Source organism: Tachyglossus aculeatus, chromosome 5 (genome assembly GCF_015852505.1).
Source record: "Tachyglossus aculeatus isolate mTacAcu1 chromosome 5, mTacAcu1.pri, whole genome shotgun sequence".
Lineage (NCBI taxonomy): Eukaryota > Metazoa > Chordata > Mammalia > Monotremata > Tachyglossidae > Tachyglossus > Tachyglossus aculeatus.
This window is the reverse complement of record NC_052070.1, coordinates 6,575,931-6,601,857: the sequence shown is the minus strand read 5'-3', so window position 1 is coordinate 6,601,857 and position 25,927 is coordinate 6,575,931. Positions and strand designations below refer to the sequence as shown.

The 25,927-nt window shown below is 46.7% G+C and overlaps 1 protein-coding gene across 1 annotated transcript; it reads left to right on the top strand.

Moving 5' to 3' along the window:
• Positions 1 to 25,315, top strand: BMP10 (bone morphogenetic protein 10). Its single transcript, XM_038747480.1, has 2 exons — positions 1 to 328; positions 24,414 to 25,315. The coding sequence occupies exons 1-2, from the start codon at positions 1 to 3 to the stop codon at positions 25,313 to 25,315; spliced, it is 1,230 nt and encodes a 409-aa protein (XP_038603408.1).
• The last annotated feature ends 612 nt before the right edge of the window (positions 25,316 to 25,927 follow it).

Sequence of the window (25,927 nt, the reverse complement as noted above, 5' to 3'; positions counted from 1 at the left end):
ATGGACGCCGTGGTGGTCCTCGTGGCCTTCGGCCTGCTCCTTCGCGTCGGATCCGGGAGCCCCATCGCCAGCCTGGAGCGGTCTCCTTTGGACCAGGATTCGCCCCTCTTCGACGACGTCTTCTCCGAACAGGACGGCCTGGATTTCAACTCCCTGCTCCTGGGCATGAAGAAAGAGCTCCTGAAGGCCCTGAACCTGACGGACATCCCCCACCCTAGGGCGGCCAAAGTGGAGCCCCCCGAGTACATGTTGGAGCTCTACCACAAGTTCGCCGCCGACAGGACCTCCAGGCCGTCGGCGAACATCGTGCGGAGTTTCAAAGACGAAGGTCAGTCGGGGCGGCCTGGGCCGGGCAGAGGAGCCATTTAATCGAAAAATTTCTGCTTGATTTGTCGCCCGTCTCCCCCTTCTAGACCGTGAGCCCGCTGTCGGGTAGGGACCGTCTCTAGAAGTTGCCGAATTGTACTTTCGAAGCGCTTAGTACGGTGCTCCGCACTCAGGAAGCGCTCGATAAAGACGACTGACTGACTGAATAAATAATAATAATAATAATGATGGCATTTATTAAGCGCTTACTAATTGCCCGTCTCCCCCTTCTAGACCGTGAGCCCGCTGTCGGGTAGGGACCGTCTCTAGAAGTTGCCGAATTGTACTTTCGAAGCGCTTAGTACGGTGCTCCGCACTCAGGAAGCGCTCGATAAAGACGACTGACTGACAGAATAAATAATAATAATAATAATGGTGGCATTTATTAAGCGCTTACTGATTGCCCGTCTCCCCCTTCTAGACCGTGAGCCCACTGTTGGGTAGGGACCGTCTCTAGAAGTTGCCGAATTGTACTTTCGAAGCGCTTAGTACGGTGCTCCGCACTCAGGAAGCGCTCGATAAAGACAACTGACTGACTGAATAAATAATAATAATAATAATAATGATGGCATTTATTAAGCGCTTACTAATTGCCCGTCTCCCCCTTCTAGACCGTGAGCCCGCTGTCGGGTAGGGACCGTCTCTAGAAGTTGCCGAATTGTACTTTCGAAGCGCTTAGTACGGTGCTCCGCACTCAGGAAGCGCTCGATAAATACGACTGACTGACTGAATGAATAATAATAATAATAATGATGGCATTTATTAAGCGCTTCCTATATGCAAAGCACTGTTCTAAGAGCAGGGGAGTTCACAAGGTGATCAGGTTGTCTCACGTGGGGCTCACAGTCTTAATCCCCATTTTCCAGATGAGGGAACTGAGGCCCAGAAAATCAATCAATCAATCGTATTTATTGAGTGCTTACTGTGCAGAGCACTGTACTAAGCGCTTGGGAAGTACAAATTGGAGAAGTACAGAGAAGTGAAGTGACTTGCCCAAGGTCACACAGCTGACAAGTGGCGGAGCCGGGATTCGAACCCATGAGCTCTGACTCCAAAGCCCGGGCTCTTTCCACTGAGCCAAGCGCTTAGTACGGTGCTCCGCAAGCAGGAAGCGCTCAATAAATACGACTGGATGGATGAATAAATGATGATGATGATGGCATTTGCTAAGCACTTATTACTCTATTTATAATAAGAATAATAATGATGGCATATATTAAGCGCTTACTATGTGCCAAGCACTGTTCTAAGCGCTGGGGAGTTCACAAGGTGATCAGGTTGTCCCACGGGGGGCTCACAGTCTTAATCCCCATTTTGCAGATGAGGGAACTGAGGCCCGGAGAAGTGAAGTGACTTGCCCAAGGTCACACCACTGACAAGTGGCGGAGCCGGGATTCGAACCCATGAGCTCTGACTCCAAAGCCCGGGCTCTTTCCACTGAGCCAAGCGCTTAGTACGGTGCTCTGCACGCAGGAAGCGCTCAATAAATACGACTGGATGGATGAATAAAGGATGATGATGATGATGGCATTTGCTAAACACTTATTACTCTATTTATAATAAGAATAATAATGATGGCATTTGTTAAGCACTAACTATGTGCAAAGCACTGTTCTAAGCGTGGGGGGGATACAAGGTGATCAGGTTGTCCCATGGGGGGCTCACGGTCTTCATCCCCATTTTACAAATGAGTTAACTGAGGCTCAGAGAAGTGAAGTGACTTGCCCAAGGTCACACAGCTCACAAGTGGCGGAGCTGGGATTCGAACCCCTGACCTCTGCCTCCAAAGCCCGGGCTCTTTCCACTGAGCCAAGCGCTTAGTACGGTGCTCCACACGCAGGAAGCTCTCAATAAATATGACTGGATGGATGAATAAAGGATGATGATGATGATGGCATTTGCTAAGCACTTATTACTCTATTTATAATAATAATAATAATAATGGCATTTGTTAAGCGCTTACTATGTGCAAAGCACTGTTCTAAGCGCTCGGGGGGATACAAGGTGATCAGGTTGTCCCGTGTGGGGCTCACGGTCTTCATCCCCATTTTACAGATGAGTTAACTGAGGTTCAGAGAAGTGAAGTGACTTGCCCAAGGTCACACAGCTGACAAGTGGTGGAGCCGGGATTCGAACCCATGTCCTCTGACTCCAAAGCCCGGGCTCTTTTCCACTGAGCCACGCTGTGCCAAGCATCATTAATAATAATAATGATGGTATTTGTTAAGCATTTACTATGTGCCAAGCACTATTAATAATAATAATGATGGCATTTGTTAAGTGCTTATGATGTGCCAAGCACTATTAATAATAATAGTATTTACTATTTACTATGTACCAAGCACTATTCTAAGCACCGGGGGAAGATACAGGGTGATCAGGTTGTCCCACATGATGCTCACAGTTTCCATCCCCATTTTCCAGATGAGGAAACTGAGGCCCAGAGAAGCGAAGTGACTTTTCCAAGGTCACCCAGCAGATATGTGGCGGAGCTGGGATTACAACTCAGGGCCTTCTGACTCCCATTCATTAATTCAATCGTAATTATTGAGTGCTTACTTATAATAATAATAATAATGGCATTTGTTAAGTGCTTACTATGTGCAGAGCACTGTTCTAAGCGCTGAGGGGGAATACAAGGTGATCAAGTTGTCCCACATGGGGCTCACACTCTTAATCCCCATTTTACAGATGAGGTAACTGAGGCTCAGAGAAGTTAAGTGACTTACCCAAGGTCACACACAGCAGATGGGTGGCAGTCAGGATTCGAACCCATGACCTCTGAATCCAAAGCCCATGCTCTTTCCACTGAGCCACGCCGCTTCTCTAAGTACTTGTGGTACTTGTTACGCGCTTACTATGTGCCAAGCACTATTAATAATAATGATGATGGTATTTGTTAAGCATTTACTATGTGCCAAGCACTTTTAATAATAATAATAATAATAATAATGATGGCATTTATTAAGCGCTTACTATGTGCAAAGCACTGTTTAAAGCGCTGGGCACTGTTCTAAGCGCTTGGAAAGTGCAATTCAGGCCCAGGTTCTCTCCACTAAACCACGCTGCTTCTCTAAGCGCTTAGTATAGTGTTCTGCACACAGTCAGCGCTCAATAAATACCACTGATTGATTGACTGGATTGGTAGCAGTTTTTCTCCAAACAGCACGGTTCCGTTCCTGAAGAGGAAAATTAGCTTAATCAAAGCAGGGCTTCGAAACTTAATCGTTTGGCTCTCGGGCCGTTGAACTCGTAGATTAGGAGCCAAGTCTGGTTTGGGTTCCATGAGAAAAGAGAAGACTGAACAGAAATGAACAAGAAGATAATAATAATAATAATTAATAATAATAATAATAATAATAATAATAATAACAATAGTATTTGTTAAGCACTTACTATGTAACAAGCAGTGGGCGCGGCTCATAGAGAATCAGTGTGGCTCAGTGGAAAGAGCCCAGGCTTGAGAGTCAGAGGTCATGGGTTCTAATCCCGGCTCCGTCACTTGTCAGCTGGGTGACTTTGGGCAAGTCACTTCACTTCTCTGGGCCTCAGTGACCTCATCTGGAAAATGGGGATGATGACTGTGAGCCCCACAGAGAACAAGCTGATTACCTTGTATCTCCCCCAGCGCTTAGAACAGTGCTTGGCACATAGTAAGCGCTTAACAAATGCCATCATCAGCATCGTCATCATAAAGTTTATCAGGTTGGACACAATCTCCGTCCCACATGGGGCTCACAGTCTTCATCCCCATTTTGTGGATGAGGGAATTGAGGCTCACAGATGGCTTGCTGGGGGGACAGCAGTTATGCTGAAACTCATCAATAAGAATATAATGATAATGATGATGATGGTGTTTGTTAAGTGCTTACTAGGTGCCAGGCACTGTACTAGGCACTGGGGTGGAAAAAAAAAAATAGGGTTGGACTCAGTCCCTGTCCCACGTGGGGCTCACAGTCTTCATCCCCATTTTCCAGGTGAGGTAACTGAGGCCCAGAGAAGTGAAGTGACTTGCCCATGGTCCCCCAGCAGACAAGTGGCCGAGCCGGGATTAGAACCCATGACCTCTATGACTCCCAAGCTCGGGTTCTAGCCATTAAGCCACTCCACACTACACTCCAGCAAAATGTGGTTTGGGTGATCTTGTTGACGTTCTTAGATTTGCTCACAGGATTATTTGTAAACATTTTTTTAAATGGTATTTGTTAAGCACTTACTATGTGCCAGGCACTGTACTAAGCGCTGGGGTAGATACAAGCTAACCAGGTTAGACACAGCTCATGCCCCACGTGGGGCTCACAGTCTTCATCCCCATTTCACTCTACTTATTTACTCTATTTATTTACTTATTTACTTATTTTACTTGTACCTATCTATTCTATTTTATTTTGTTAGTATGTTTGCTTTTGTTCTCCGTCTCCCCCTTCTAGACTGTGAGCCCACTGTTGGGTAGGGACCGTCTCTATATGTTGCCAGCTTGTACTTCCCAAGCGCTTAGTACAGTGCTCTGCACACAGTAAGCACTCAATGAATACAATTGATTGATTGATTGATTGATTTCACAGATGAGGGAACTAGGGCATAGAAAAATTGTCAGTCAGTCAATCATATTTTTTGAGCTCTTACTGTTTGTAGAGCAGTGTACTAAGCGGTTGGGAGAGGACAATATAAGAATATAACAGACGCATTCCCTGCCTACAGTGAGCCTACAGTCTAGAAGGGGAGACAGACATGAGTAGAAATAAATAAATTGAAGATATGGACATAAGCGGTGTGGGGCTGGGAAGGGGGATGATTAAAGGGAGCGAGTCAAGGCGACGCAGAAGGGAGAGGAAGGAGAGGAAAGTGGGGCTTAATCAGGGAAGGCTTCTGGGAGGAGACGGGCCTTCAGTAAGGCTTTGAAGTGGGGGGAGAGGGATTGTGTGTGGGATTTGAGGAGGGAGGGCATTCCAGGCCAAAGGCGGGATGTGAGCCAGGGGTTGATGGCGAGATGAATGAGTTGGAGGCCCAGGGAGGAGGTGAGCGGCGGCAGAGGAGCGGAGGGTGCGGGCTGGGATGGAGAAGGAGAGAAGGGAGGTGAGGTAGGAGGGGGCGAAGGGATGGACGGCTTTAAAGCCGACGGTGACGAGTTTTTGTTTGAGGCGGAGGTGGAGGAGCCACCACCGGAAGGTCTTGAGGAGCGGGGAGACGTGGACTGAACGATTTTGTCGAAAAATGATGCGGACTGCAGAGTCTAGTATGGGCTGGAGTGTGGGGAGAAGGGAGGCCGAGAGGTCAGCAAGGAGGATGATACAGCCATCAAGGCGGGAGAGGAGGAGTGATTGTATTATCGTGGTAGCAGCTTGGATGGAGAGGAAAGGGCAGATTTCAATGACGTTGGGATGGTGGAACTGAGGAGTGATTGTATTATCGTGGTAGCTGCTTGGATGGAGAGGAAAGGGTGGATTTCAATGATGTTGTGATGGCGGAACTGACAGGATTTTAGCGCTGGATTGAATATGTGGGTTGAATGAGAGAGCGGAGTCAAGCATTCATTCATTCATTCATTCAATCGTATTTATTGAGCGTTTTCTGTGTGTAGAGCACTGGACTAAGCGCTTGGGAAGTACAAGTTGGTAACATATAGAGATGGTTCCTACACAACGAGACAGGAAGGATGGTGGGGCCGTCTATAGGGACAGGAGAGTCAGGGGAGGATGGAGTGGGAAGACAAGGAGCGCTGGGAGGCTGGGAGGGGGGATTTCATTCATTCATTCAATCGTATTTATTGAGCGCTTACTGTGCGCAGAACACTGCACTAATCAATCAATCAATCGTATTTATTGAGCGCTTAGTGTGTGCAGAGCACTGTACTAAGTGCTTGGGAAGTACAAGCTGGCAACATATAGAGACAGTCCCTACCCAACAGTGGGCTCACAGTCTAGAAGGGGGAGACAGAGAACAAAAGCAAACATACTAACAAAATAAAATAGAATAGATAGGTACAAGTAAAATAAATAAATAGAGTAATAAATACGTACAAACATATATACATATATACAGGTGCTGTGGGGAAGGGAAGGAGGTTAGATGCGGGGGATGGAGGGGAGACGAGGGGGAGAGGAAGGAAGCGGCTCAGTCTGGGAAGGCCTCCTGGAGGAGATGAGCTCTCAGTGGGGCCTTGAAGGGAGGAAGAGAGCTAGCTCTTGGGAGCTACTTCCCAAGCTACTAAGCGCTTGGGAAGTACAAGTCGGCAACATCTAGAGACGGTCCCTACCCAACAACGGGCTCACAGTCTAGAAGGGGGAGACGGACAGCAAAACAAAACATGTGAACAGGTGTCAAGTCATCAGAACAAATAGAATTAAAGCTAGGTGAACATCGTTAACAAAATAAATAGACTAGGATTTCTGGAAGGGGAAATGGGAAAGTCTAAGTGATGAATAAAGGGAGGAAGTCAGGGCGACCCAGAAGAGAGTGGGAGAGGAAGAAAGGAGGGCTTACTCAGGGAAGGCCTCCTGGAGGAGATGGGCCTTTAATAAGGTTTTGAAGTCGTGGGGAGGGGAGAGTCATTGTGTGTGGGATTAGAGGAGGGAAGGCATTCCAGGCCGGGGGGAAGGACGTGAGCCAGGGGGTCGGAGGCGGGATGGACGAGCTGGAGGCCCAGGGAGGAGGTTAGCGGCGGCAGAGGAGCGGAGGATGCGGGCTGGGATGGAGAAGGAGAGAAGGGAGGTGAGGTAGGAGGGGGTGAGGGGATGGACGGCTTTAAGTGACTTGCCTCACAGTCTTTTAGACTGTGAGCCCGCTGTTGGGTAGGGACTGTCTCTATATGTTGCCAACTTGTACTTCCCAAGCGCTTAGTACAGTGCTCTGCACACAGTAAGCGCTCAATAAATACAATTGATTGATTGATTACCTCACCTGTGAAACGGGGATGCAAAACCAGTTCTTCCTCCCCTTTGGACAGTAAACCCCTTGTGGGAAGGAACTGTGTCTTACCTGCTTACCTTCTACCTACCCCAGTGCTCAGCGCAGTGCTTGGCGCATAGTAAGTGCTTGACAAATATCGCTGCTATTATTATAAATTTCACTGCCAGTGACTGACTGTCTGGTAATTATGACGCACTTTCAGGCTCACAATGATACAGAAGCATTGATTGATTGATTGATTGCCCAAGGTCACACAGCAGACAATTGGGGAATCTAGGGCAAGGAAAGGAACATTTCCGCTAAGTCCGTTGTATTACACTCTCCCAAGTGCTTAGCCCAGTATTCTGCACATAGGCAGCTCTCAATAAATGCCACTGATTGACCTATCGACAATAATAATGATGATGATGATATTTACTAAGCTCTTACTATGTGCAAAGCACTGTTCTAAGCCCTGGGGAGGTCACAAGGTGATCAGGTTGTCCCACGGGGGGGCTCACAGTCTTCAACCCCATTTTCCAGATGAGGTCACTGAGGCACGGAGAAGCGAAGTGACTTGCTCAAAGTTACACAGTTGATAATTGGCGGAGCCAGGATTTGAACCCATGACCACTGACTCCAAAGCCCGGGCTCTTTCCCTTGAGCCACGTTGCTTCTCTATTATTGTGAGCCTGAAAGCACGTCATAATTACCAGACAGTCAGTCACTGGCAGTGAAATTTATAATAATAGCAGTGATATTTGTCAAGCACTTACTATGCACCAAGCACTGCGCTGAGCATTGGGGTAGGTAGAAGGTAAGCAGGTAAGACGCAGTTCCTTCTCACAAGGGGTTTACTGTCCAAAGGGGAGGAAGAACTGTTTTGCACCCCCATTTCACAGGTGAGGTAATCAATCAATCAATCGTATTTATTGAGCGCTTACTGTGTGCAGAGCACTGTACTAAGCGCTTGGGAAGTACAAGTTGGCAACATATAGAGGCAGTCCCTACCCAACAGTGGGCTCACAGTCTAAAAGGTAACTGAGGCCCAGAGAGGTTCAGTGACTTACCCAAGGTCATTGTGACCTCGTGGGTAAAGCCCAGGCCTGGAAGCCAAAGGCCCTGGGTTCTAATCCCAGGTAATAATAATGATGGCGTTTATTCATTCATTCATTCAATAGTATTTATTGAGCACTTATTGTGTGCAGAGCACTGTACTAAGCACTTGGGAAGTACAAGTTTGCAACATATAGAGACGGTCCCTACCCAACAGCAGGCTCACAGTCTAGAAGAGGGAGACAGACAACAAAACAAAACATATAAAGCAAATTAAATAAATAGAATAAATATGTACAAGGAAATAAGTAAATAGAGTAATAAATATGTATAAACATATATACAGGTGCTGTGGGGAGGGGAAGGAGGTAAGGCAGGGGGATGGGGGGAGGAGGGAGAGAGGAAGGAGGGGGCTCAGTCTGGGCCCCTTATTAAGCACTTACTATGTGCAAAGCACTGTTCTAAGCGCTGGGGAAGTTAGAAGGTGATCAGGTTGTCCCACGTGGGGCTCACAGTCTTAATCCCCATTTTTACAGATGAGATAACTGAGGCCCAGAGAAGTTGAGGGACCTGCCCAAAGTCACACAGCTGACAATGGGCGGAGCTAGGATTTGAACCCATGACCTCTGACTCCAAAGCCTGTGTTCTTTCCACTGAGCCACGCTGCTTCTCTGATCTGACACTTGTCTGCTGTGTGAGCCTTGGGCAAGTCACTTCACTTCTCTGGGTCTCACTTGCCTCATCTGTAAAATGGGGGTGAAGACTTTGAGCCCCAGGTGGGACAGGGCCTGTGTCCAACCTGATTATCTTGTAATAATAATAATAATAATAATATTTGTTAAGCATTTACTATGCGAGAAGCATTCATTCATTCATTCAGTTGTATTTTTTGAGTGCTTGCTGTTTGCAGAGCACTATACTAAGCGCTTGGGAAGGCACTGTTCTAAGCACTAGGGGAGATAATAATAATAATAATAATGGCATTTGTTAAGTGCTTACTATGTGCAAAGCACTGTTCTAAGCGCTGGGGGGATACAAGGTGATCAGGTTGTCCCACGTGGGGCTCACAGTCTTAATCCCCATTTTACAGATGGGGGAACTGAGGCTCAGAGAAGTTAAGTGACTTGCCCAAGGTCACACAGCAGACACGTTGGCCGAGCCAGGATTCGAACCCATGACCTCTGACTCCAAAGCCCGGGCTCTTTCCACTGAGCCATGCTGCTTCTCTACAGGGTACAGGTTATACAGGAGATACAGGGTAATCAGGTTATTCCATATGGAGCTCACATTTTTAATCCCCATTTTCCACATGAGGTACCTGAGGCACAGAAGTGAAGTGACTTGCCCAAGGTCACACAGCAGACAAGTGGCAGGGCCGGGATTTGAACCCGTGACCTCTGACTCCCAAGCCCGGGCTCTTTCCACTGAGCCACGCTGTTTCTGCATCCACCCCAGTGCTTAGTACAGTGCCCGGCACATAGTAAGCTTCTAGACTGTGAGCCCGTTGTCGGGTAGGGACCGTCTCTATATGTTGCCAAACTTGTACTTCCCAAGCGCTTAGTACAGTGCTCTGCACCCAGTAAGCGCTCAATAGATACGATTGAGTGAATGAATAGTAAGCACTTAAAAAACACCATAAAAAAAGCCCTTTAGACTGTAAGCTCACTGGGAGCATGTCTACCAACTCTGGATCTTTCAAAAGCGCTTAATACAGAGCTCACGGACTAGTGAAATAGAGCCCTGGCCTGGACGGTCATGGGTTCCGATCCCAGCTCCGCCACTAGTCCGCTGTGTGACCTTGGGCAAGTCACTTCCCTTCTCTGGGCCTCAGTTACCTCATCTGTGAAATGGGGATTGAGGCCGTGAGCCCCACGTAGGACAGGGGACTATGTCCAATCTGATTTGCTTCATCATCATCATCATCATCAATCGTATTCATTGAGCGCTTACTATGTGCAGAGCACTGTACTAAGCGCTTGGGAAGTACAAATTGGCAACATCTAGAGACAGTCCCTACCCAACAGCGGGCTCACAGTCTAAAAGGGGGAAACAGAGAACAAAACCAAACATACTAACAAAATAAAATAAATAGAAAAGATATGTACAAGTAAAATAAATAAATAAATAAATAAATAGAGTAATAAATATGTAAAAACATATATACACCACCCCAGTGCTTAATACAGTGCCTGGCCCCTAGTAAGCATTTAACAAATCCCATTATTATTACTATTATTATCCCAGTGCTTAGTACAGTTCCTGGCCCATAGTGAGCACTTAACAAATACCATAAAAAATAACACCTTAGATTGTAAGTTCACTGTTGGTAGGGAATGTTTCTACCAACTGCAATATTGTCCTCTCCCAAGCGCTTAGTATTTGTTGCTGAATTGTACTCCCCAAGCGCTTAGTACAGTGCTCTGCGCACAGTAAGCGTTCAATAAATATGATTGAATGAATGAATTCAGGGCTCTGCATACAGTAAGCACTCAATAAATACGATGGATTGATTTATGTCTCCTGACTCCAGGGTCTGTGCTCTATTTATTCATTCAAGTGTATTTACTGAGCGCTTACTGTGTGTAGAGCACTGTACTAGAGAAGCAGCGTGGCTCAGCGGAAAGAGCCCGGGTTTTGGAGTCAGAGGTCGTGGGTTCAAATCCTGGCTCTGCCAATAGCCAGCTGTGTGACTTTGGGAAACTCACTTCACTTCTCTGGGCCTCAGTTCCCTCATCTGGAAAATGGGGATGAAGACTGTGAGCCCCCCGGGGAACACCCTGATCACCTTGTAACCACCCCAGCGCTTAGAACAGTGCTGTGCACATAGTAAGCGCTTAATAAATGCCATCATTATTATTACTAAGCGCTTGGGAAGTACAAATCGGCAACACATAGAGATGGTCCCTACCCAACAATGGGCTCACAGTCTAGAAGGAGGAGACAGACTATTTATTCATTCAATTGTATTTATTGAGCACTTACTGTGTGCTAGGCACTGTACTAAGCGCTTGGACGAGGACAGTACAACAACAGACACATTCCCTGCCCACAGGAAAAGGAAAAGGAAGGAAAAATGGGCAGTGATCTAGTCACTCAATCCCAATCAATCAATCAATCAATCAATCGTATTTATTGAGCGCTTACCGTGTGCAGAGCACTGTACTAAGCGCTGGGGAAGTCCAAGTTGGCAACATATAGAGACGGTCCCTACCCAACAGTGGGCTCACAGTCTAGAATTAATTCTGCTCCAGTTTCTGAGCTCTTCCTCGCTTGACTCAGGGCTGACAGAATTTTCCCGGCTGATTCATTCCCATGATCGCCTTTGGGAATCTCAACCAGTCTTCACGCTTCTAAATATACGTTTACTACATATCAGCGCTTAGAACAGTGCTTGGCACATAGTAAGCGCTTAACAAATGCCATCGTTATTATTTACGTATGTCCACTCGTTTTATTTTGTTGACTGTCTCCCCCCTCCTAGACTGTGAACCCATTGATGGGTAGGGATCGTCTCTCTCTGTTGCCGAATCGTCCTTTCCAAGCGCTTAGTACAGTGCTCTGCACACAGTAAACGCTCAATAAATACAATTGAATGAATATATGTGAATAGTTTGCCGCCCTTTAGACTTCGAGAAGCAGCATGAGCCCAAAGTACGGGCTTCGAAATCAAAAGAGCCAGAGTTAGAGAAGCAGTGTGGCTTAGTGGAAAGAGCCCGGGCTTGGGAGTCAGAGGTTGTGAGTTCTAATCCCGGCTCCGCCACTTGTCAGCCGTGTGGCCTTGGGCAAGTCACTTCACTTCTCTTTGCCTCAGTGACCTCATCTGGAAAATGGGGATGAAGATTGAGAGCCCCATCTGGGACAACCTGAGTGCCTTGAAGAGAAGCAGCATGGCTCAGTGGAAAGAGCCCGGGCTTTGGAGTCAGAGGTCATGGGTTCGAATCCCGACTCCACCACATGTCTGCTGTGTGACCTCGGGCAAGTCACTTAACTTCTCTGAGCCTCAGTTACCTCATCTATAAAATGGGGATTAAAACTATGAGACAACTTGATCACCTTGTATCCCCCCCAGTGCTTAGAACAGTGCTCTGCACATAGTAAGCACTTAACAAATGCCATCATTATTACTATTATTATTATTATCATCATTGTATCTCCCCCAGCGCTTAGAACAGTGATTGGCACATAATAATAATAAGAATAATAATAATCGTCATGGTATTTGTTAAGTGCTTACTGTGTGCCAAGCACTGTTCTAAAGCACTGGGGAGGATACAAGGTTATCAGATTGTCCCACGTGGGACTCACAGTCTTCATCCCCATTTTACAGATGAGGTCACTGAGGCACAGAGAAGTGAATTGAAGTGCCCAAAGTCACACAGCTGACAAGTAGCAGAGCCGGGATTAGAACCCATGGCCTCTGGCTTCCAAGCCTGGGCTCTTTCCACTAAGCCACGCTGCTTCTCTTTAAGCGCTTAACAAATATCATCATTATTATTATCATTATCAAAAGACGTGGGTTCCAAACGCAGCTGCGCCACATTCATTCATTCATCCAATCGTATTTATTGAGCGCTTACTGTGTGCAGAGCACTGTACTAAGCGCTTGGAAAGTTCAATTCGATGTCCGCCGTGTGACCTTGGGCAAGTCACTTCACTTCTCCGGGCCTCAGTCACCTCGTCCATCATCAATCGTATTTATTGAGCGCTTACTGTGTGCAGAGCACTGTACTAAGCGCCTAAACTGTGCATAAACTGTGGGATGGGGACTATGTCCAACCTTGGCTCTACTCCAGCGCTTAGAACAGTACTTGGCGCAGGGTAAATTCTTAACAAATTCCACATTTATTGTTAGTTATTGATACCTTTAAGGGAAATGGAATTACGCGGATGATTCATCCGGATTATTGTACTTCTACAAGCGTTTAGTACAGTGCCCTGCACACAGAAGACTTGGAGTCAGAGGACCCGGGCTTCTAACCCAGGTTCTGCCACCGGTCCGCTGGGTGACTTTGGGAAAATCGCTTCACTTCTCTGTGCCTCAGTTACCTCATTTGTAAAATTAGGATAAAGACTTGAGCCCCGTGTAGAACTGGGATTGTGTCCAACCTGTATCTGTCACTGCACTTATTATTATTAGTAGTAGTAGTATGCACTTATTATTATTATTATTATTAGTAGTAGTAGTAGTAGTAGTAGTAGTAGTAGTAGTAGTAGTAGTAGTAGTAGTAGTGGGGAAGCAGCGTGGCTCAATGGAAAGAACCCGGGCTTTGGAGTCAGAGCTCATGGGTTCGAATCCCGGCCCCTCCAATTGTCAGCTGTGTGACTTTGGGCAAGTCGCTTCACTTCCCCGTGCCTCAGTTACCTCATCTGGAAAATGGGGATTAAGATTGTGAGCCCCTAGTGGGACCACCTGATCACCTTGTAACCTCCCCAGCGCTTAGAACAGTGCTTTGCACATAGTAAGCGCTTAATAAATGCCATCATTATTATTAGTAGTAGTATATGATAAATGATAAGAATTTGTTAAGGGTTTACTATGTGTCAACCACTATTCTTCGAGCTGCGGAGGGAACTGAGGCACAGAGCAGTTAAGTGCCTGGCCCAAGGTCACACAGAAGACAAGCGGCAGAGCCAGGATTAGAACCCAGGGCCACTGACATCCAATCCTGGGTCCTTCGCACTAAGCCAGACTGCTTCTTCATCTCATGATGACGATGACGGTATTTGTTAAGCGCTTACTACATGCCAAGCACTGTTCTAAGCACTGGTGGGGGCCGGAATACAAGGTAATCAGGCTGTCCCATATGGGGTTTACAGTCTCAATCCCCATTTTACAGATAAGGTAACTGAGGCCCAGGGAAGTGAAGTGACTTGCCCAAAGTCACACAGCTGACAAGCGACAGAGCCGGGATTAGAACCCATGACCTCTGACTCCCAAACCCGGGCTCTTTCCACTGGGCCACTCTCTTTCTCAGTGCCGGGCACACAGTAAGCTCTTAACAAGTAGCACTGAAAATAAATAACCATAGAAATAAATAAATACGTAGATTAAATAAACAAATAAATAAATACTACTGACTGATTGGTAGACCTATGGCAGCAAGATAGGTTATTTTGGGGAAAGAAAAATAATAATAATAATGGTATTTGTTAAGCGCTTACTATGTGCAAAGCACTGTTCTAAGCACTGGGGGGATACAAGGTGATCAGGTTGTCCCACGCGGGGGGCTCACAGTCTTAATCCCCATTTTACAGATGAGGTAACTGAGGCCCAGAGAAGGTGAGTGACTTGCCCAAAGTAACACAGCTGACAATTGGCAAAGCCAGGATTTGAACCCATGACATCTGATCCCAAAGCCCGGGTTCTTTCCACTGAGCCACACTGCTTCTCTAAGGAGCAAAAAATCAATTAAAGAATCAGTCTTCTAGACTGTGAGCCCGCTGTTGGGTTGGGACCGTCTCTATATGTTGCCAACTTGGACTTCACAAGCGCTTAGTACAGTGCTCTGCACACAGTAAGCGCTCAATAAATATGATTGAATGAATGAATGAATGAATGAATCCAAAGAAAAGATGAGGAGGTTGGTTTTCAAATCGGATGGCAAACACCTGCCTCACCGCTAATAATAATAATAATAATAATTTATCGTTTTCGTTAAGCACTATGTGTCAGGCACTGTTCTAAGCACTGGGGTAGATCCAAGCTAATCGGGTTGGACATAGTCCCTGTCCCACGTGGGGCTCACAGTCTTAATCCCCATTTTCCAGATGAGGGAACTGAGGCTCAGAGAAGTGAAGTAATAATGTTGGTATTTGTTAAGCGCTTACTATGTGCCAAGCACTGTCCTAAGCGCTGGGGTAGATACAAGGTAATCAAATTGTCCCACATGGGGTTTACAGTCTTCACCCCCATTTTACAGATGAAGGAACTGAGGCCCAGAGAAGTGAAGTGACTTGCCCAAGGTCACACAGCAGACATGTGGTGGAGCAGGATTTGAACCCATGACCTCTGACTCCAAAGCCGGTGCTCTTTCCACTGAGCCATGCTGCTTCCCTAATAATAATGGCATTTATTAAGCACTTACTAGGTGCAAAGCACTGTTCTAAGCACTGGGGAGGTTCCAAAGTGATCAGGTTGTCCCACACGGGGGGCTCCCAGTCAATCCCCATTTTACAGATGAGGGAACTGAGGCGCAGAGAAGTGAAGTGACTTGCCCAAAGTCACACAGCTGACAATTGGCGGAGCCGGGATTTGAACCCGTGACCACTGACTCCAAAGCCCGGGCTCTTTCTTTGGAAAGCAGCGAGGCTCAGTGGGAAGAGCCCGGGCTTTGGAGTCAGAGGTCGTGGGTTCAAATTCCAGCTCCGCCACTTGTCAGCTGTGTGACTTTGGGCAAGTCACTACACTTCTCTGGGCCTCAGTTCCCTCATCTGTAAAATGAGGATGAAGACTGTGAGCCCCTTGTGGGACAACCTGATGACCTTGTGTTTACCCCAGCGCTTAGAACAGTGCTTTGCACATAGTAAGCGCTTAACAAATACCAACATTATTATTATTATTTCCACTGAGCCATGCTGCTTCGGCTTGCTTGAAGTGACTTGCTCAAGTTCACCCGGCAGACAATTGGCATTGGTAGGATTAGAACCCACGTCCTTCTGACTCCCGGGAGCAGGCTATAACCACTAGGCTACTCTCCTTCTCGCTGCCTTTGGCCGGAGTTTTTAGACTGTTTTTAGACAGTTTTTAGACTGCGAGCCCACTGTTGGGTAGGGACTGTTTCTATATGTTGCCAACTTGTACTTCCCAAGCGCTTAGTACAGTGCTCTGCACATAGTAAGCGCTCAATAAATACGATTGATGTTGATGATGATGAGTTCAGTGCAACTTCCTGCCTTTAACTTCTAAACGAATGAATTTGTTGGGTTTTCTAATTCTCACCAGACTTCGATATCTTCCGCTCAGTACGGTGAGCGTGGAAGCAACGTGGCTCAGTGGAAAGAGCCCGGGCTTGGGAGTCGGAGGTCATGGGTTCGAATCCAGACTCCGCCATTTATCGGCTGTGTGACTTTGGGCAAGTCACTTCACTTCTCTGTGCCCCTAGTTACCTCATCTGTAAAATGGGGATTAAGACTGTGAGCCCCACGTGGGACAACCTGATCACCTCGTATCCCCCCAGCTCTTAGAACAGTGCTTTGCACATAGTAAGCACTTAACAAATGCTATTATTATTATTATTATTATTATTATTATTATTAATCCCAGCTCCGCCACTCATCTGCTGGTTGAGCTTGGAGAAGTCATTTCACTTCTCTGAACCTCAGTTATCCCATCTGTAAAATGGGGATTCAACCCCTGTTCTTCCTCCCTCCTACTTATTCTGTGAATTTCTTGTGGGACTCGATTATCATCATCATCATCATCAATCGTACTTATTGAGCGCTTCCTGTGTGCAGAGCACTGTACTAAGCACTTGGGAAGTATCCATCCTGCATCTACCCCATCGCTTAGGACAGTGGTTGGCATATACTAAGCGCTCCACCTAGACTGCAAGCTCGTTGTGGGTAGGAATTGTGTCTGTGTTTTTGTATTGTCCTCTCCCAAGCACTTAGCACAGTGCTCTTCACAGAGTAGGTGCTCAATAAATACAACTGGATGAATGAATGAACACAATTATTACTATTATCACAGTGCTCTACTCTCAGTAAGCGCTCAAGAAGTAGCACAAGGAGAGTGATTCAGGAGCCAAAATCTTTACCTTGGAAAAGTTCCTAGCAATACTGCCTGAGCTTGGAATTAGTTCCAACTGCTTCTGCTGAGCTTCATTCACCAATAATAACAATAATAATAATAATAATAATGGCATTTATTAAGCGCTTACTATGTGCAAAGCACTGTTCTAAGCGCTGGGGAGGTTACAGGGTCATCAGGTTGTCCCACGGGGGGCTCACAGTCTTCATCCCCATTTTCCAGATGAGGGAACTGAGGCCCAGAGAAGTGAAGTGACTTGCCCAAAGTCACACAGCTGGCAACTGGCAGAGCTGGGATTTGAACCCATGACCTCTGACTCCAAAGCCCGGGCTCTTTCCACTGAGCCACACTGCTTCTCAATAATAATAATAATAATAATAATAATAATAATAATAATAATAATAATATAATTATTTTAATGTTTAATGTTAATATTTTAATATACAATATATAAATATATTTTAATGTTTTTGATATTTAATATTTTAATTATTTTTAATGTTTAATTATTTTTAAAATATTATTATTATTGATAATTATTATTGTTGATGATAATAATATAATAATGGTGGCATTTGTTAAGCGCTTACTATGTGCGAAGCACTGTTCTAAGCACTGGGGGGGATACAAAGTGATTAGTTTGTCCCAAGAGGGGCTCACAGTCTTAATCCCCATTTTACAGATGAGGGAACTGAGGCACGGAGAAGTTAAGTAACTTGCCCAAAGTCACACAGCAGACAAGTGGCGGAGCCGGGATTAGAACCCATGACCTCTGGCTCCCAAGCCCATGCTCTTTCCACCGAGCCATGCTACTTCTCTACGTGTTAAGCGCTTACTATGTACCAGGCACTGTACTAAGTGCTGGGGTGGAGACAAGACAATCGGGTTGGACAAAGTCCCTGTCCTCTTGGGGCTCACCATTTCAATCCCCATTTTACAGATGAGGTAACTGAGGCACAGAGAGGTGAAGTCACTTGCCCAGGGCCACGCAGCAGAAAAGTTAGAATTAGAACCCAGGACCTTCTGACTCCCAGAAGCGTCACGCCGCTTCCCGCAGCTTTAACTGACAAAGAGTCGTTGGCAGCTTGTCATAATAACAATAATCGTGGTATTCGTTAAGCGCTTTCCATGCGTGAAGTACTGTACTAAGCGTCGTGGTAACTACAAGATAATCCAGTTGAACACAGTCCCTGTCCTGCATGGGGCTCACAGTCTGAAAAGGAAGAAAAACAGGTTATTATGTGCAAAAACAAGATCTTTATGGGCATTTTATTCATTCAGTCATTCATTCAATTGTATTTATTGAGCGCTTACTGTGTGCAGAGCACTGTACTAAGCGCTTGGGAAGTCCAAGTTGGCAACATATAGAGACGGTCCCTACCCCACAGCAGACTCACAGTCTAGAAGGGGGCAGAGACAGACATTTAGATAAATAAATTGAATTATGGGTATGTACTTAAGCACTAAGAGGCTTTGGGTGGGGGAATAAAAGGTGCAAATAATAATAAAAATAATAACAATAATAATAACCAACTTAGTCTTGGGTTTACAGAAAAAACCTTCAGACGCGGTTAGGGAGACCAGCAAGGAAGATATCTCCATAAGCTACCGTCCTCCCAATCGATCAATCAATCGATAGATGGTATTTATTGAGCGCTTACCGTGTGCAGAGCACTGTACTAAGCGCTTGGGAGAGCCCAGTACAACAGAATGAGGAGACATTTGCCCTGCCCACAATGAGCCGACAGTGTAGAGGGGGAGACTTTCATTCATTCAATCGTATTTATTGAGCGCTTACTGGGTGCAGAGCACTGTACTAAGCGCTTGGGAAGTAATTCCCAACTGGTACTTCCCAAGCGCTTAGTACAGTGCTCTGCACACAGTTAAGCGCTCAATAAATACGACTGATTAAGATTACAAGTTGTCAACATATAGAGACAGTCCCTACCCGACAGCGGGCTCACAGTCTAGAAGACTAGAGACAGACATTTAGATAAATAAATTGAATTATGGGCATGTACTTAAGTGCTAAGAGGCTTTGGGTGGGGGAATAGAAGATGCAAATAATGATAAAAATAATAACAATAATAATCATCATCATCATCAATCGTATTTATTGAGTGCTTACTATGTGCAGAGCACTGTACTAAGCGCTTGGGAAGTACAAATTGGCAACATATAGAGACAGTCCCTACCCAACAGTGGGCTTACAGTCTAGAAGACTAGAGACAGACATTTAGATAAATAAATTGAATTATGGGTATGTACTTAAGTGCTAAGAGGCTTTGGGTGGGGGAATAAAAGGTGCAAATAATAATAAAAATAATAACAATAATAATAATAATGGCATTTGTTAAGCACTTCCTATGTGCCAAGCGCTGTTCTAAGCGTTGGGGGAGATAGAAGTTGATCAGGTTGTCCCACGTGGGGCTCGCAGTCAATCCCCATTTTACAGATGAGGTCACTGAGGCCCAGAGAAGGGAAGGGACTGGCCCGAAGCCACACAGCTGATAAGTGACAGAGCCGGGATTAAAATCAAGATTGATTCATTGATTAGGTAGGCGAAGCCCAGTATAAGAGTGTGTTGGCAAGTGCTGAGGGGAGAGAGGAGGGGTGACAGCCCAAGGAATTAGGAGGAAGCACTGTGGCCTAGTGGCTAGTGCCCAGGCTTGGGAGTCAGAAGGATCTGGGTTCTAATAATAATAATAATAATAATAATAATAATAATAATAATAATAATGGCATTTATTAAGCGCTTACTATGTGCCAAGCACTGTTCTAAGCGCTGGGGAGGTTACAAGGTGATCAGGTTGTGCCACGAGGGGCTCACGGTCTTCATCCCCATTTGACAGATGAGGGAACTGAGGCCCAGAGAAGTGAAGTGACTTGCCCAAAGTCACACAGCTGATGACTGGCGGAGCCAGGATTTGAACCCCTGACCTCTGACTCCAAAGCCCGGGCTCTTTCCACTGAGCCACGCTCCCCCTCCCCATCCCCGCCGCCTTACCTCCTTCCCCTCCCCACAGCACCCGTATATATGTTTGTACAGATTTATTACTCTCTATATTTATTTATTTTACTTGTACATATTTATTCTATTTATTTTATTTTGTTACTATGTTTGGTTTTGTTGTCCGTCTCCCCCTTCTAGGCTGTGAGCCCGCTGTTGGGTAGGGACCGTCTCTAGATGTTGCCAACTTGGACTTCCCAAGCGCTTAGTACAGTGCTCTGCGCACAGTAAGCGCTCAATAAATACGATTGAATGAATGAATGAATTCTCACATGTCTGCTGTGTGACCTTGAGTAAATCACTTCACTTTTCTGGGCCTCAGTTTCCTCATCTGGGAAATGGGGATGAATGCTCTGCACACAGTAAGCGCTCAATAAATACGATTGATTGACTGATTGATTGATTGATGAAGACTGTGAGCCCCACGTGGGACAGTCTGATCACCCAGTGCTTACAACAGTGCTTGGCACATACTAAGTGCTTAATACCGTAATTATTAATTATTATTATTCAATCAATCAGTCAATCATATTTATTGAGTGCTTACTGTGTGCAGAGCACTGTACTAAGCGTTTGGGAAGTACAAGTTGGCAGCATATAGAGACAGTCAATCAATCAATCAATCAATCAATCGTATTTATTGAGCACTTACTATGTGCAGAGCACTGTACTAAGCGCTTGGGAAGTCCAAGTTGGCAACACATAGAGACAGTCCCTACCCAACAGCGGGCTCACAGTCTAAAACGGGGAGACAGAGAACAAAACCAAACATACTAACAAAATAAAATAAATAGAATAGATATGGACAAGTAAAATAAATAAATAAATAGAGTAATAAATCTGTACAACCATATATACATATATACAGGGGCTGTGGGGAAGGGAAGGAGGTAAGATGGGGGGATGGAATTCATTTAATATTCATTTAATAAGCACTTACTGTGTGCGAAGCACTGTACTAAGCACATGGGAGAGGGTGTTATGACAATAAACGAACATATTCTGTGCCCATAACAAGCTTAGTGTCAACAAGGGGAGACCGATATTAACAGAAACAAAAAACATTACAGATCTGTAAATAAGTGGGACTAAGAGGGGTTGAATAAAGTCAGTCAGTAATTGCATTTATTCATGTACGTTTGTACATATTTATTGCTCTATTTATTTATTTATTTTACTTGTACATATAATAATAATAATAATAATAATGGCATTTATTAAGCGCTTACTATGTGCAGAGCACTGTTCTAATCTATTCTATTTATTTTATTTTGTTAGCATGTTTGGTTTTGTTCTCTGTCTCCCCCTTTTAGACTGTGAGCCCACTGTTGGGCAGGGACTGTCTCTAGATGTTGCCAACTTGGACTTCCCAAGCACTTAGTACAGTGCTCTGCATATAGTAAGCGCTCAATAAATACGATTGATGATGATGATGATGATGATTCGATCGTATTTATTGAGCACTTTGTGCAGAGCACTGTACTAAGCGCTTGGAAACCACAATTCGGCAACAGACAGAGACAATCCCCACCCAACAAGGGGCTCGAGCGCTTATGATGCGCAAAGAACTGCACTAAGCGCTTGGGAGAGTCCAATCGAAACATAAACAGGCACATTGCCTGCCCGCAACAAGCTTCCAGTCCAGAGGAAAGACAGACATTAATGGAAATAAAAAGCATTACAGGCATGGACATCATAAGTGGAACTAAGAGGAGTCGACTAAAGTCAGTCAATTGTATTTACTGAGCGCTTTTGGGGTGCAAAAGCACCTCGTCCCCCTCTCCATCCCCCCCATCTTACCTCCTTCCCTTCCCCACAGCATCTGTATATATGGATAGATGTTTGTACAGATTTATTACTCTATTAATTTATCTTACTTATAGATATCTATTCTATTTATTTTATTTTGTCAGTATGTTTGGTTTTGTTCTTTGTCTCCCCCTTTTAGACTGTGAGCCCGCTGTTGGGTAGGGACCGTCTCTATGTGTTGACTTGTACTTCCCAAGCGCTTAGTACAGTGCTCTGCACAGAGTAAGCGCTCAATAAATATGATTGATTGATTGATTGATTGATTGATTGATTGCAAAGCACTGGACTAGCACTTGGAAGAGGACAACGGAACAATAGACAGACACATTCCCTGCCCACAACGAGCTTCCAGTCTGGAGAGCTTAAGGAGAGGGAAATTTGGCGGGGTGGGGGTGGGAGATGGGAATAATAATAAAATAATAATAATAATATGATGTATATAATGTAATATATATTATAATATATAACAATAGAGAAGCAGCGCAGCTCACTGGAAAGAACTCGGGCTTTGGAGTCAGAGGACATGGGTTCAAATCCCAGCTCTGCCAATTGTCAGTTGTGTGACTTTGAGCAAGTCACTTAACTTCTCCGTGCCTCAGTTACCTTATCTGTAAAATGGGGATTAAGGCTGTGAGCCCCCGTGGGACAACCTGATCACCTTGTAACCTCCCCAGTGCTTAGAACAGTGCTTTGCACATAGTAAGTGCTTAATAAATACCATCATTATTATTATTATTATTATTAATGGCATTTGTTAAGTGCTTAGTATGTGTGAAGCACTGTTCTGAGCACTGGGGAGGATACAAGGTGATCAGGTTGTCCCACGTGGGGCTCACAATCTTAATCCCCATTTTCCAGATGAGGTAACTGAGGCTCAGAGAATAATAATAATGTTGGCATTTGTTAAGCGCTTTCTATGTGCCAAGCACTGCTCTAAGCACTGGGGAGGATACCAGGTGATCAGCTTGTCCCACGGGGGGCTCACAGTCTTCATCCCCATTTTCCAGATGAGGTCACTGAGGGTCAGAGAATAATAATAATGGCATTTGTTAAGCTCTTACTATGTGCCAAGCACTGTTCTAAGCACTGGGGAGGATACCAAGTGATCATGTTGTCCCCCGTGGGGCTCACAGTCTTCATCCCCATTTTCCAGATGAGGGAACTGAGGCTCAGAGAATAATAATAATGGCATTTGTTAAGCTCTTACTATGTGCCAAGCACTGTTCTAAGCACTGGGGAGGATACCAAGTGATCATGTTGTCCCACATGGGGCTCACAGTCTTCATCCCCATTTTCCAGATGAGGGAACTGAGGCTCAGAGAATAATAATAATGGCATTTGTTAAGCTCTTACTGAGAATAATAATAATGGCATTTGTTAAGCTCTTACTATGTGCCAAGCACTGTTCTAAGCCCTGGGGAGGATACCAAGTGATCATGTTGTCCCACATGGGGCTCACAGTCTTCATCCCCATTTTCCAGATGAGGGAACTGAGGCTCAGAGAATAATAATAATGGCATTTGTTAAGCTCTTACTGAGAATAATAATAATGGCATTTGTTAAGCTCTTACTATGTGCCAAGCACTGTTCTAAGCCCTGGGGAGGATACCAAGTGATCATGTTGTCCCACATGGGGCTCACAGTCTTCATCCCCATTTTCCAGATGAGGGAACTGAGGCTCAGAGAATAATAATAATGGCATTTGTTAAGCTCTTACTATGTGCCAAGCACTGTTCTAAGCGCTGGGGAGGATACCAAGTGATCATGTTGTCCCCCGTGGGGCTCACAGTCTTCATCCCCATTTTCCAGATGAGGTAACTGAGGCTCGGAGAATAATAATAACGGTATTTGTTAAGCTCTTACTATGTGCCAAGCACTGTTCTAAGCACTAGGGTGGATACCAAGTGATCATGTTGTCCCACGTGGGGCTCGCAGTCTTCATCCCCATTTTCCAGATGAGGTAACTGAGGCTCAGAGAATAATAATAATTGCATTTGTTAAGCTCTTACTATGTGCCAAGCACTGTTCTAAGCGCTGGGGAGGATACCAAGTGATCACGTTGTCCCCCGTGGGGCTCACAGTCTTCATCCCCATTTTCCAGATGGGGCTCAGAGAAGTTAAGTGACTAGCCCAAGGTCCCACAACAGACACATGGGGGGGGGCGGGATTAGAACCCACGACCTCTGACTCCCAAGCCCGGGCTCTTTCCACGGAGCCACGCGGCTAGTGTGCGGGAATCCCGGGATGCCTTGAACCCCCGGCCCGGGCCTCAGCACTGTGTCCGTCTCCTCCTCCTCATTCATTCATTCATTCAATCGTATTTATTGAGCGCTTACCGTGTGCAGAGCACTGGACTAAGCGCTTGGGCAGTCCAAGTCGGCAACATCTAGAGACGGCCCCTACCCAACGACGGGCTCACGGTCTAGAAGGGGGGAGACAGACAACCACAGGAAATAAAATAAAGAGAATAAATATGACAAGTAAACGAAATTCGTTCATTCAAGTGTATTTATTGAGCGCTTACTGTGTGCTCAGACCAGGCCCCGCGGCCCTCCGGGAACGTCGATGGCCCCCGCCGCTACCCGCTGCTCTTCAACCTGTCCATCCCGCGTCACGAGGAGGTGACCCTGGCCGAACTCAGGCTGTACGGCCTAGTGGCCCGCGACCGGCGGCCCTCCTCGGGCCCGGCCCGCGCGGCGACCGTCTTCGAGGTGCAGGAGGAGGCCGGGGAGCGCAAGATGGTAGCCCTTCTCGTGGCGGAGGAGCCCTCGGGGACCGCCGGCGGCTGGGAGACCTTCGACGTGACGGAGGCCGTCCGCCGCTGGGGCCGCTCCGGGCCCGGGCCCCGCCGCCTGGAGGTCCGCCTGGACGGGGGTGGCGGTCCCTCGGCCCGCGGCGGCCCCCCGGGCCCCGACGCCGGCCACCGGCCCTTGCTGGTGGTCTTCTCCGACGACCGGGGCGGCGAGCGCAAGGAGGAGCGGGAAGAGCTGGAGGACATGATGGAGCACGAGCGGCTGCTGGATCTCGACGGGCCGCGGGGCCCGGGGGAGGAGGCCCTCCTCCAGATGCGCTCCAACATCATCTACGATTCCACCGCCCGCATCCGCCGCAACGCCAAGGGCAACTACTGCAAGAGGGTGCCCCTCTACGTGGACTTCAAGGAGATCGGCTGGGACTCGTGGATCATCGCCCCGCCGGGCTACGACGCCTTCGAGTGCCGGGGCCACTGCTCCTACCCGCTGGCCGAGCACGTCACGCCCACCAAGCACGCCATCATCCAGTCCCTGGTGCACCTCAAGAACCCCCAGAAGGCCGCCAAGGCCTGCTGCGTCCCCACCAAGCTGGACCCCATCTCCATCCTCTACCTGGACAAAGGGGTGGTCACCTACAAGTTCAAGTACGAAGGCATGGCCGTGGCCGAGTGCGGGTGCCGATAGGAGGGGCGTCCCGGGGCGGGAGGGTGGGGGAGACGCGGCCTAATTCAGAAGGGGATTTGGGGGGTGGGGAGGGGAAGGGGCGCGGATGGAGCCGGAGGGATGGGCCGACTTCCCTCCGGAAGGATAATGAGAACAATAATGGTATTTATTAAGCGTTTACTACATGCAAAGTACCTGTTCTAAACGCTGGGGAGGATACAAGGTGATGGGTTTGTCCCACGGGGGGCTCGCGGTCTCCATCCCCGTTTTCCAGATGAGGTCACTGAGGCCCACAGAAGTGAAGCCCCAAGTCACACGGCCGACAATTGGCGGAGCCGGGATTTGAACCCGTGACCTCTGACTCCAAAGCCCGGGCTCTTTCCACTGAGCCGCGCTGCTTCTTATGCCTTGTACTCGCACTCAGAGTCCTCCACTCGGAGGAGGCCCGGGCTATCGGTCGGCGGTTGCCGAAGAGGCGACGCTGGGTGGCTCAGCTGCTTGCCCTGAATGATAATGATGATGATGATGACGATGATGGCATTTATTATGCGCTTACTACGCACAAAGCACTGTTCTAAGCGCCGGGGAGGTTACAAGGTGGTGAGTTTGTCCCACGGGGGGGCTCACAGTCTT

What these genes read in the sequence shown, in the direction of transcription:
- BMP10 (XM_038747480.1), top strand. Translation starts at nt 1, where the DNA reads ATGGACGCCGTGGTGGTCCTCGTGGCCTTCGGCCTGCTCCTTCGCGTC. An exon ending in GCGGAGTTTCAAAGACGAAG is followed by an intron (nt 329 to 24,413) that starts GTCAGTCGGGGC and finishes CTGTGTGCTCAG; the next exon opens with ACCAGGCCCCGCGGCCCTCC.